This window comes from Urocampus carinirostris, chromosome 14, assembly GCF_059441175.1.
Source record: "Urocampus carinirostris isolate Australia breed hairy pipefish chromosome 14, RoL_Ucar_1.0, whole genome shotgun sequence".
Classification (NCBI taxonomy): Eukaryota; Metazoa; Chordata; class Actinopteri; order Syngnathiformes; family Syngnathidae; genus Urocampus; species Urocampus carinirostris.
This window is the reverse complement of record NC_142362.1, coordinates 9,640,425-9,653,988: the sequence shown is the minus strand read 5'-3', so window position 1 is coordinate 9,653,988 and position 13,564 is coordinate 9,640,425. Positions and strand designations below refer to the sequence as shown.

General features: G+C 40.2%; 1 protein-coding gene and 1 long non-coding RNA gene across 4 annotated transcripts in view; one reads left to right on the top strand and one right to left on the bottom strand.

Annotated features, from left to right (window-relative positions):
- asic4a (acid sensing ion channel subunit family member 4a) overlaps window positions 1–13,564 on the bottom strand; it is a 413,457-nt gene that overhangs the window by 14,045 nt on the left and 385,848 nt on the right. The window contains exon 8 of the mRNA XM_088352525.1: window positions 1,417–1,470. Within this exon, the coding sequence (XP_088208651.1) occupies window positions 1,417–1,470 (54 nt within the window). The remainder of the gene's footprint in view (window positions 1–1,416; window positions 1,471–13,564) is intronic.
- The window catches only part of LOC148352592 (uncharacterized), a 44,862-nt gene that overhangs the window by 29,862 nt on the left and 1,436 nt on the right, over window positions 1–13,564 (top strand). For all 3 annotated transcript variants that reach the window (XR_015852662.1, XR_015852661.1, XR_015852660.1), the window contains exon 3: window positions 12,687–12,762. This is a non-coding gene — a long non-coding RNA (uncharacterized LOC148352592). The remainder of the gene's footprint in view (window positions 1–12,686; window positions 12,763–13,564) is intronic.

The following is a 13,564-nucleotide window of genomic DNA, read 5'->3' as shown; positions in this document are numbered from 1 at the left end:
TGGTATTACTTATATTGAAAAATACATATATAAATCTTGCACAGTATTGGTCCTCAACCTTTTCTGTACCAATGTAATGTAATGTTGTTTAATGTCTGACAATATCCTTAAGGCCTGGCCTAATACTATTGGTACAAACGCTACCCTAGTTGCGAATGAGATCGTTCGTCAGTTGAATTTGTTCATAAGTTGCTTCAGGAACGTTTAAGGTTTATATAAATATGTTTAAGGTTTGTATAGGTAACCTGTATTGTTTTGTACTAAAAAAATAATCATTTCAGAAAATGATATGCTCTATAAAGATAAATAACATAAGGTTTAACTTACTTTTGGAAGATGGGCTTCAAGAGAAAAAAAAGCATTCCGACCATTTTCTCAACCGCATCAAGCTTTCTTATTCCGCTTTCATTTCAAAAGAAACAGCTCACCTCTTCTTTACACCTTACACCAACCATATTGAATGGATGCACGATATAATAAACAATAAAAAGATCTTAGCGCGCTAGAGATACAGTGCACGTAGTATATTTTCACACGAACTAGGAAGTAGAAGCCGGATTTCTTCTTCAGGTGGATGCTGGGTGAGCTCTCACAGCGCCACCACACGCCGGTAGCGGCGGAAAGAAGCATTATAGTAATGTCCTGTACTCAGAAAAAGATGCACACAATACAAAATCTAACTTACAGATATGTCCGGATATTTTCGACATCCCCAATTTTTTTTTCGTATCTTCCGTTTTATGTAAGTCAAATAGTCTTAAGTAGGATAGGATCTGTAATACATTAATTACAATAACAATATTTATAATAATAATGAGCCTAAATCCACAATGTAATTACTATATTATACTATTTTTATTCACGTTACCAGAGACGAATGCTATAGAATAGAGAAAACACTTAAATACTTTGTAAATTGTATTTTTGTATTTTGTTTATAGTTTATGTTGTCAATAAATGCTTTTAATCATGGCCCACGTATTCAACAATGTGGTACCGTGAATGAAAATATTGTGATGATAAGATAAAAAGCCTTATGTCACCTCACCCCTAGTGGTCCATTGATAAAGATAAAGCTCTCCTCGCCGCAATCCGGGTACGATTCCCGTTGTATCCAATGTTGTGCAAATGTGGCCATCAATATTTTCGACTGATCAATCATCGCTCGAAAATATTAATTTACTACCATAAAACGTAGTGTATAACCAAGGCTTTGCGTTCTTTTGTGGTTAAAAAGAAAGTGTGCATTATATACGCTATAAGTCAAACTTAAGCTAACTTTTATTCGTTTGTGTAGCATGCTACCAAACGACCCGTCCCCGGCCCTGTGGTTGTTGACCACTGTTGTACAGTATTGCCATTGTGTTGCGTTATTTGGTGTAATGAGAAAAGAAATGAAGGTGGATTGTTTCTTACCAAGTGCTTTGTCAACACAGTTGATTTTATTCGGAGGACAGATATCAGCCGTTCCTAGAGAGGAGAGCACATAATGAGTCTGATCAATCACCAACAAAATGATCAGTGACCCGTGTCTTCTGCGATGAGGAAGACCGGCTGCGAACAACACGCCGTCGCTTATCATTCATCTCCCAATGAAGGCGGACGCATCCGCCATCTCTGAGAAATGGAGCGTGCTTTGAGGGGGAAAAAAAAATTAAACTGGCCAGTCGATCAAAAGGCGAAATTCATTAGCGGCTCGAGTCGTTAGCAGAGTTCTGCCGTTTGGCTTCATTGTGAGGTGTGTTGAGTAATGTACAGTGAAATGACATCAGCTCGCCAGCAAGACTTTTTCAACACTGGCTGTTACATCTTGTTCATTCTCGTTGCTACAACGCTGTGCAATTAGCACCCGCAGTAGAAATGAGAAATTGATAAAAAAAAAAAAAAGTAGTTGGACATTTCTCCTGTCCGAAGAGACAAAAGCTTTGCCGAGTTTCCATGAGCTGTCCACTTATCACAGGACAGGAACAGCCTAATAGCTTTTTTGGGTGGTCGCCCAAATATAGAGATGGACCCAGATGCTAAAATATTAACTTTGAGGCATACTATTCTTGAAAACACATTTTCGCTTCTATGGAGGTAAAATATTAAAATTTGAAATTCTTTAAATAGAATCTCCATAAGTCACATCATGGGCTTTTGTAATATTATTTTAAAAACCTGTTTACTTTTATCAGATTCTTACTATTTCCTGTGGAGTTAGCACACAGAGATAACAAGAACCATAAATTCCGGACTAAAGAGCGCAGCCAACCATCAGCCGCACCCAGTACATTTATAGAAGAAAAAAAAACATCTCGTACATACACAAGACTATAAGCTGCATGTGCCCACATTAATACATGAGATATTTACAAAGAAAGACGGTAGACAGAAAGTTTTAATAATATACGATACCTTAACCCCTTGATGGACTTTTGAGAAACAAATACGTGTCTGTGTGAAGTAACCAGTCACTGAAATACGTCATGCCAAGTGTCATTGGAAAGCTTAAATTCTTGGGATTGAAAATATAATAAAATGTAATGTAATATAGTGGAATCTAGAGCTCTTGTTGGTGATAGGAATGAGTGGAGAAGTGTTATGAATGGATAGTGGTTGTCTGGACGCGTTCTAAGGGATGGGCAGGGCACCTGTATGATGCGGCAGGGGTAAACCAGCAAAAGCTGTCGGGCCCTGCTGTTGAACAGAAGAGTGTGTTGTGTCACCCTGACCCGAGTGACATGGCCGCTTCCTTGTGTCCCGTTTCATCTGTAGGGACGAAAGCATGACCAACTTGGGTGCCAAGGTGCTTAACTTGTGGGTGTTTGGGCATTTGGGTTGGCTATGGTCCGAAAATGTTTTGCTACTTTTCCCTTTCTTATTTTCTTTGTTTTAGTATGTGTTTGTCTTGCTGTCGGTCACCCCTCTTGAGGGATATGACCATGGTAGATAGATAGATAGAAAATATACTTCTCAGAGAGACATCATGATTAGTCTGAAACAAGAGAACAGTATATTTTAAAGCCAGGGTACCTCACCATTACTTCCCCTGACCGTCTTCAACTTCTTTGAATGTCCACGAAAATTGTTACATCAATGACAATTCATAGAATCCAACTGTGTAAAATATTTACTCTAAAACACACAATAATGCTGACAGATCAATAGAAATCTGCCCTAAACAGTTCTGCTTCGTTGGTTCTTCGTTGGATGTTGCTTCTTTTAATCCATTCATTTTGCCACATTTTTCCCGTTTAAAAATAAACACGTAAAATTATTCCCTATATGGTAGTTAGAACTCCCCTTTCAATTGACACTTTTTCCATGATGAGGGTCTGTTCATGCTAGTTGTATTCATGCACAAAGTGCAAAGTTACATTAAATTTGCGTATTACTCGACACCTATTCCACGTGTCTCACTCTTACCATTACTGCTTGGGAACTCCTGGCGGTCGTTAGAAAAAAATGTCTAAATTAGCCGCTTCATTGTATAAGCCGCAGGGTGGAAAGCTTTTGACAAAGGTCTCGGCTTACATTTCGGAATTTACGATAGTTTTTAAGTTCATCCACAGTACAATAAAAAAACAACACAGAGTAGGGCTGGTTTCAGATGACAAAGAAACCTTGTCTTGAATATTTTGATAGGGAAAGCAGGACGGGATGCATAGAAGTAACCTCAGACTGCTCGTATGGACGGATAGGGATAGGGAACCTTAGAAACAGCATAATAACCTACAACATCGTCACGAAGGACATACAACTGCTTAGCCAATTACAACCTCATCATTTAAAAGGACATAGTAACTGTTGACTTTATGATAAAATACTATCAGCAATTGAAAAAAAAATCACACGTGACACAGCTAGGGGATCCCAACTGCTAGCTTTGCCATTACAGGGAATACAATATTGCTTAGCAACTGAAATCCTGTAACTGGACATATGACAGCAAAGATAAATAATTGGATATGAAAAGTGAAGTGTGACCGTTTACTTTCTAGTCAAAAAAATGCTGCTCTGCCTCAGACAACCTAATCATCAAAAGGACATAGGACTGCAATCATTGGATCAGAAGAAAATTGGAACTGTAAAAAAAACTATCACAAGCGAACCTGGTGAACACCAACTGTTAACTTTGTCATTACAAGGAATTTAGGGACTGCATAACAACTGAATATCGTATAATTCATACATATAGTGGGATATAAATCTCACGACCTGTAAAAACAGAGGACCCAAATGCGTAACGTTTCACACAATGCTTTATTAAGGGATCGATACAGGAAACAGAATCAGGATACGGGTAGGTGGGACAGGAGAACGGAGCTTTGATCGGGGATCAATACAGGAAACAGAATCAGGATACGGGTAGCCGGGACAGAAGAACGGAGCTTGGATCAGGGATCGATATAGGAAACAGAATCACGATACAGGTAGCTAGGACAGGAGAACAGCGCTTGCATCAGGGATCGATACAGGAAACCGAATCAGGATACAGGTAGCTGGGACAGGAGAACGGAGCTTGGATCAGGGATCGAAACAGGTAAAAGAATCGTGATATGGGTAGCTGGGACAGGAGGACGGAGCTTGGATCAGGGATCGATACCTGTATCCAGACCCTGTTTCCTGTATCTGGTACAGGAGAACGGAGCTTGGATCGGGTATCAATACAGGAAACAGAACCAGGACAGGTCGGGAACAAAACAGGAGCCAGAGTCAAAAAATGCTTGCCCTGCAAGTGCAGAGGTTCGCTGACGGACTGACAAGGCGTGAATGAAAGTACTGAGTTTAAATAGGACAGGAACTAATCAGGAAATGAGCAGTAGCTGGAGCCAAACGAGCAGGCACAGGTGAGGGCAATGGGCAAATCATGACAATAGCAAGTCGAGTGCAACGTTTACTTCATTGTCCGAAAAAAATGCATAGATACTGATAACTTAATCATTAAAAGGGACATAGCAAGTGACAACATCATCCATCACAGGGGAACTGCTTTAAGAATTCAAATATCGCATGCGAAATAAAAATGCAATGCGACTTAAGGGACATAACAATATCTTTATAAAGGGAAAATAAAAATTATAACGTGGAAAATGGCTACTAAAGTGCACCTGTCCACTTCAACGTAGGGACATAACAAATGTGTCACAACTGACACATGATCAAAAGACGTGACAACTATATTGAAACAACGCGGTTCATTAGGAATGGATTAAACAACTTACTATTCTATTATAAGCAACTTGTTCCACAGACAGACTGATTTCTTCCTCATGCCATGAGGCTTTTTAACCCCACCCGGGAGAGGAAAAGCCCGCATTAAACCCGACCCCCACATTTGCATATTACCCTATTTTTATTGCAGTGTGTATTTTCCATAACACTATTTAAATACTCTATATCAACACGTTATATTGGGTATTTTTGTATTCTATATGTTTAATTTTATTATTTTATTTTTCAACACAAGGATACTGCTGGAAGTGTGAATTTCCCTACAGGGATGAATAAAGTTTCTATCCATCTATCTATCTAGACATCTATCTATCTATCTATCTATCTAGACATCTTTCTATCTATCTATCTAGACATCTATCTAGAGTAAGAAACTTTTAATAAAACACACTAGTTTACTTCAATCCATTAACATTGAGGTGACAGTGACCATAAATCAACCTTACTGTCATTGTATATCCCTGACATGCCAACTAAAAATATATTTCTTTCAGTGCTTTTTCTCATGGGCTATACGTGAGCGAAAGCTTGGACTGAACAACATCTAACTGAACACAGACAACTGGATAAAAGAAATTGCTTTCTAAGAATTTCAAGTCAGATATATTCAGTGGCCACTGCAAGTAGCAGCTGCTGAGGGTTTTGGTGGCATAAAGCCACAGGGCATAAAGCCACAGGGCCCAAGTGCAGGGAAGCAGGAAGCCGAAGAGCAAAGAATTTCATTTCGCAATACAACAACCCTAAAAGATAGACCACATACAGAAAAGGAAATACCGTCAAAACAAATAACAATTCAATGAAAACAACCAAGAAACTAAAATATAAAAAAAAAAAACTAGTTGAGCACTGTCTGGGTTTTTGTCAACTCGATTTTCAAAGATTGTGCTTATGAAAATTGTGCTTATGTTTCAACGACAGACTGCTGTCACAGTCTTGTTCCACGGACAGACTGAGGAGATCATTTCTTCCTCATGCCATGAGGCTCTTTAACTCCACCTGGGGGATTAAAAGCCCACATTAAACCACACCCCCACATTGCATATTACCCCATTTTGCATATTTTTATTACAGTGTGCATTTTATGTAGCACTATATCAACATGTTACATTGGGTATTTATGTATTATATTCCTTTTACCTTATTAATGTTTTATTTTCAACACAAGGATACTGCTGGAAGTGTGAATTTCCCTACGGGAATGAATGAAGTGTATCTATCTATCTAGACATGTATATAGACATCTTTTTATCTATATCTATCTATCTATCTATCTATCTATCTATCTATCTATCTCTATCATCTGGATGAATAAAGTATCTATCTATCAAAATGCTACAAGTTTAATTGAGGGCCTTTAAATTCTCTTGTTCACATTTTGAACTTTAGACTTAGTCTCTATTAAGAACGTAAATAAAAAAAATTGTTGTAATTCTGAGTCTAATTTACAGTAAGTAAAGAGCAGCTTCAGCGACAGACTGCTGTCACAGTTTTGTTCCACGGACAGACTGAGGAGATCATTTCTTCCTCATGCCATGAGGCCCTTTAATTCCACCCGGGGGAGTAAAAGCCGACATTAAACCCCACCCCCACATTTGCATATTACCCTATTTTTATTACAGTGTGTATTTTTTGTAGCACTATTTAAATACTCTATATCAACAAGTTATATTGGGTATTTCTGTATTCTATGTCTTTGATTTTATTATTATTTTATTTTCAACACAAGGATACAGCTGGAAGTGTGAATTTCCCTACGGGGATGAATAAAGTATCTATCTTAAGTTTATCTTAATAAACATTTAGACAGAAATCCCAGAAACAACGAATAAAAACTAGAAAATAACAAGCATAGTGACGAGACAAGACCTAATTGGGCAGAACAAAACACTCTAATAAATAAATTAAAAGGCATGATTGCAACAATTTAAACCCCAGCAAACATAGAAAGTGAACAGAACTCCAACAGGATATTCAATCTGTATGTTTATTGAGTGACCAAAGTTATTCTCCAGTGACCAGATGGTGCCGGAGGATTTTTTTCCCTTCCTTAGTATATTCAAACAAAGCTATAACTAGAGCTTCGACCACTGCGAGTGCAAGACGGGATTATCTCCCACATCCTGTTTACTAAAAGTCAGTGACGTAACATTTGAACAGCTGTGGCCGCCTGTGTGGTTGTGTGTTAAAAAGGCTTTTTATTCACAAGTTGGTCTCCCTTGACAAGATCTTAAGCCAACAGCTCTCAAGAGTCCTATAAAGGAAATACAGTCTCCTTCATATTCAACTATAACTTCGACTTTGCTGAAGCTTAAAGATCGGTGGTCCTCAAGAACCATACATGTTTATGCCGGCTGTAACTCAGTCATGTTCTCTGGCAGTTTGATTCATAATGAGAAAGACATTAGAAACAAGGAGTCAAATCATGTTTATTTGTGACGCCCTTAATCACATGAAGTTTCAAAGGGCTGCACAGAGCAGAGATTATTACAAACTACAGAGGAGGAATTTGGTTCTTGTGGATCTCAGTTCTACCCTTGCTCTAAAATATAACCTCCACTGTAAAACGGGAAGTCAGTCATCAAATGCAAAGTTAATAATCATTGACATTTAAAATACAAAAAAAAATAGTGAAAATGCACTTGAGAAAATACATCAAACTGTAAAATCGTGTTTATAAAAACCCATAAAGTTAACAAATCAGACAAAATCTCGGTTAGGCCAAAAAGTGGGTCAACTCGTTTTACTAGTGGGACAAAATGTCAAGTCATGTTTATTTGTATAGCCCTTAATCACAAGGAGTCTCAAAGGGCTGCACTGACTATTGCAAACTACAGACTATTAGATAGATAGATAGATAGATAGATAGATAGATAGATACTTTATTCATCCCCGAAGGGAAATTCACTTTTCCAGCAGCATCCCTAAGCTGAGAACAATCGAAAATAACACGGGAGCTGCTGGAGTGGCTGCCATTCGTGACGGCGCCGGAGAAACGATTCAATTTGAATCATGTACATATTATGACACCATCCCCTGATCTAAAACCTACATGAGGGCAAGGAAAACCTCAAAAGCCTCAACATGAAGAAAATGAAGAGACCTTGAGAAGGGATCGCACGTGATGACCAGGTTGCAATGGATGTCATATTAACAAACAAATTAAATACTGTATCTCATCTCATCTCATTAGCTGCACCGCTTATCCTCAGGAGGGTCGCGGGGCAAATTGAATATAAAATATGAAATTATTATAGTACAATATTAAGGGGATTCCCAGCCCCCTCGCTCAGTCATTAGGTGACCAAAACCCCAATTCCAACCCTTAATGCTGAACGCCAAGCAGGGAGGCAAACGGGTACCAATGTTTAAGTCTTAGGTATGACTCGGCCAAGGCTTGAACCACAACCTCCCAGTCTCGGGGCGGGCGCCATACCCCCAAGGCTGACGAGCTGGTATAAATAACAATATTTAAAATATAATATTTAATAAAAATATTAAATAAAAAATAAATACGATGACCAGGTTCAACAGCAGGGCCCAAATGGAGAACGCTCTCGTACCTGCGGGTCTTCTTTTCAGGGCGAAGGCTCCAGACAGGAACATGGAGGAAAATCAAATTTAAAAGATAAGAGGTACAACACCCTTGGGGAGTAATATGTTGACAGTAATTATAACTGAAGGTCCAGGGACCCCAAAAAGACCTTTAATCAGCGAACCAGTAAGTGGGACAGATGGGCAAATCGGCTCAGGAGGTAAAGCGCTCGTCTTGGGATCAAGAGGTTCGATTCCTGGCTCTTTCGTGTTATATGTCGACGTGTCCTTGGGCAAGATACCGAATGCTCACCATTGAGCAGGTAGTTGCCTTGCATGGCTGACGCTGCTATTGTTTAGTTAGTGTATGTAAAAGGGAAAAGTGTGAAGCACATTGTAAAGCGCTTTGGGAGGTCTCCATTGACTTGAAAAGCGCTATATAAATTCAGACCATTTACATTTATTAAATGTAAAATCGACTATTAGTAGAACTCCTTATGCAATACATCACTGTAGGAAGCAAACACTCTCAGTACTTCCAAGTAATCCTTGTTCATGATCAATTAATTAAATTTTTTTGGTGTGCTTTATCTTGCTACAAGGACTCATTCCTCATAAAGTGGGGTCCAGTTTGCATTCTCCCCCGTATAAGGACGTGCCAGGAAGCAGCCATTTGTGATTTCATTCCCAAATTGATTTGCCACTGTTAAAAAACAATGGAGCAGCACTTCTAATGGTGCAGCTGTCATAGCATAATGTAATAGTTATGGCCCTGAGGAATATTATAAAGTGGTACTATTAGTCTTTGTCCGCTTGGGTTGTGTCAGTCTCTAGCGATCCATTCAAAACCCACCCTTTTAGTGAACACAAGCGAACGGAGTGCCTCCTGAAGCTGTTTGTTTCATGCCTTCCTTGTCAGGACCAGAATGGAGACAGGACCCACTTGCGTTTCATTTCTCACAAGTTTTATTGGAAGAAAGAGAAAAGGTTGCGCCCATGATCCAGTGTTCGCTGGACGCAGGAAGCAAGTTGCTCTGATACTCGGATTGTGCTCCGAACGCGGAAGTGGATCTTTTCCTTGGCGAGCGATGGCGGTGTCAGGGACGGAAAAGCCAGTCGGTAGCCGTGACAGGAGAGCAAAACGTGGTCGGGGTCGGAAGCCAGTCGTAAGCCGGAATAGGAGAGAAGACATAGTCCGGGACAAAAAGAGGTCGTAAGCCGGTACGGGAGAGGAGACGTGGTCAGGATCAAAAAAACGTGAGTCAGGGTCAAAAGAGGCTTGCCTAGTGTTTACTGAGGTTCGCAGGCGGACTGACAAAAGGGCATAGACAGGACTCGGAACAAATACTGATCGGTAGCCAATCAGAATCCGCGGCAGTTGGCGCCAAAGGAGTGGGCACAGCTGAGTCACATCAATAATCATGACATTCCTCACCAGTCGTGTTTGAAGCAACCAATCACCTACCCGTGTGAAACTTGGGTGGGATATGAAAACTTGGACAACAAGAGCAAACAATTCAGTAAATATTATACTGCAATTCTAATCCTTTCTTGTGCATGCTGCGATACATTTTGTTTCTCCAAGCTAACAGCTAATCTAGAGGCCCATCCGGGCACTGAAGAGCGCTACTTGATGGACAATTCCTTGAAGAACTAAATCTAATGGTTTTCGCAAGTACTTTTGGTGTCACCCCAAAATATACGCAGAGAGGAGATGGGGCAAAAAGGGAACACTGCTTGTTGCATTCGGGACACGTTCAAAGTTCCAGACGTTCAACATTTGCTTTTATAGTGTTCTCAAATAAGGTTAAGATATCTGGTGAAGGTCGTCCACCCCCAGCATATCAGCTTGTGACCTCTTGCAACAACGTCATCCCACGACCTTCACCTGATGCCTACATACTTATCTCATCTCTCATTAGCTGAACCGCTTATCCTTACACTACTACATACTTATCATTAGTTATTATCCACATTCCACAACAGTGCTTTTCAATAACCCAAATGCAACCTGCACAAAAGTAAATTACTAATGGAAATGTCGCGATTTTGTATACTCTGCAACATTGCAAATAGTTTTGACATTCTCACAAAATGGTTTTTGGTCTTTTACCCCAAAGTGTAAAAAAGTCACTATTTTTCCCCCAACCCTGATCCAGACCTGTGTATGATTTGCAAGAAACCCGGCAATGTTTAATCTGAGGGTCTTTTTTCCCCAGCACTAATTTGGTGCCTCTTGTATTGCTTTCTCAAGAATAAATGCAGCCAGCAGGTGCTTGGATCGAAAGGCACAGTTTACATTTAGCGGCCGACTCTTTGCAGTTACGTTGCTGACTCGCATGCTGTGCGAGTCTAGACACCTCGTTTAGCACTCACTTGTATCCCCTGGAGTCTGGGCAATTACGGAAAATGAAAACATTTCAACCGTGATCAGAGTTTGTTCGATACAGCCGTTTTCTAATACGACGGTGTTTTGTATTCCATATCAAGTCTTTGACTTATTAATCCAGTCACACACTATTACAGTGGACAACTCTGACGTTTACATGCTGTCCAAATGGGTTCAGGGGTCAGATTTTTGGAGCAATCGAAATTAATCGTTTCTTTACTTGGAGACAAACAAATTACTCCTATCGATGGCGTTTGTGAGTCTTCGGGTGTGAAGCAGGAGTCACGTTATTACGCAAATAGACTTTGTTGCACCCTCATTTAGGCAAGACCGCGCATTTCTTAGACATACTCGAATAAACACATTTTTCATGATCTTTAGGGTTTGGATTTGTGTTTGGACTTTTCTCGAAGCAGGCCTTCTGATGCTTCAAAAAAAGAAAAAACCTGTAGGGAACAGCATGACATCACTGTCCAGCATCCTCCCCCAGCCCCCATTCCTCAAACATGATGTCTTCTGCTCCGAAAAGCTCTGCTAGAAGTAAGATAAAAGCAGATTGGCACAGTGGAAAATAACCATAAGGGAATTATTTTTGGAATTAATTGTCAACTATTGTCACCAGACACGTTTTTCTAAAAGTGAGGCAACTCTTCATGAATATAATCTTTGCTGAGAGTTGCTCATGCCCAATAGTGTTTCTGTCCCTGGTGGTGTAGACATCTAGTAGGTTAAGAACGCATACGAACATTTCTAAAGTTTGGGAGCATTTAGCGTAGTAATGCAGAATAAAACGACGATTGCAAAGATACATGAACATTTTAAATAAAAAGTTACACAAAATGGAGTCTGACTCGCCTCGGTAAGATTCAAATAACATTCACAATGTGTTCATGTCTCAATGGACCGAGCACAGCCCCCAATTGGTTGAATATAGGTTATTTTAATATAATTTTTGTACGAACCCACAGTATGTAAAAAAAACATTTTTCACATTACCCGTTTTTCTTGTGTTATCATTTGCCACATAATTAAATCAAATTCAAGCTGAATGTAAGAAAAAAATCAATAATTGTGCGATTATTGGACTAATCATCTCAATAGTCAGTGAGTATTAAAACAGTCCTTAGTTTCAGCCTTAACCATGACCATAGTGGCCAATAAAACCTGCTTTGCTCTTTCAAGCCATAACCATAATAAGCGCTGCAAATTGTTGGCGCGTTGTACCAGTGACAGGTTGGCAAATTCACAGAGATGTTAATCGGGACTGACACCTGACTGAGAGCTGCCACCACGTCCAAAAAGTGAAGGAACTCAAGGTCGGACTTGCAAATTACATCCGTCCTCCGAAGGTTCAAGAAGGCCAAGATGCAGATGGATTATTTTGCGTATGCCTCATCATATCATGTCAATGCAGATCGACTGATTATTAAAACAGTTGCCTGTGAAAATTCCAATCGTAAGAGGGCACTGCTAATTCAATTCAGAATCCCCCTGGCTGTCACTCAATGTTATCCATGCCTCCGTGTTTCATTCTGCTTTTCCTTTTCAGGGTCAAAAAGTGACTGGAGCCCAGCCCAGCTGTATTTTTCATTTTGTGGGACGCTACTGTCAATCACAGCTGAGAGGTATGTTCCAGAAAAATGGGGATCTTGAAAGTAGACTAAAGCTCAAGTGGCACGGGTGGTGTGGAAGGAGATTGTTGAATTGTATCAAGGAGCAGGTTTTCTCCTTGTATTTGAACAGTGACTCCAGCAAGTGCGTCTGCTGGGTCAAATGTGTGCACCTCGGTTTGATTTGCCAAATACATAGGCCATGTTTCCTCTCTTAACCGAGCAGACATGAAGCTCAATGTGATATTTACAGATAAAATACCTTTTCCAAACTAACACATTGAGAAGAGCATGTTGAGGTGGCTCGGGCATCTGATAAGGGTGAGTCCTGGACGCCTCTCTTGGAAGGTGTTCTGGGCATGTCCCATTGGCAGGAGATCCCGGGGGAAAGCCGAGATACACTACGGCTGGCCCGGGAATGCCTCTGGATCCCATCGGATGAGTTGGATGAAGTGGATAGGGAGGTCTGGGCTTTCCTGCTGAGGCTGCTGCCCCCGCAACCCGACCCCAGAAGAGCGGGAGAAAATGGATGGTTGGCTTTAATATCCCCGATAAGCAGATGCGCCTTGCCTGATTGTCGCCGCTTTTGGTGTGTAAGTGTGTGTAAATCAGGGATGTGATTTTCCGACTATAGTCGGAATTCCGACTTTTTCACTTTCACTTTTTCCATAGTTTACGTATTTTAAGATTAAGATAGTATGTATACTTCACTTATTGATTCTTAAAGCGAACTTTTATTTTCAAATCACTTGAATGTCGGGGTGACACGGAATTCAGTAAACTGAAAATTTGATTTGGGCTCGAATGTGTCCATCTC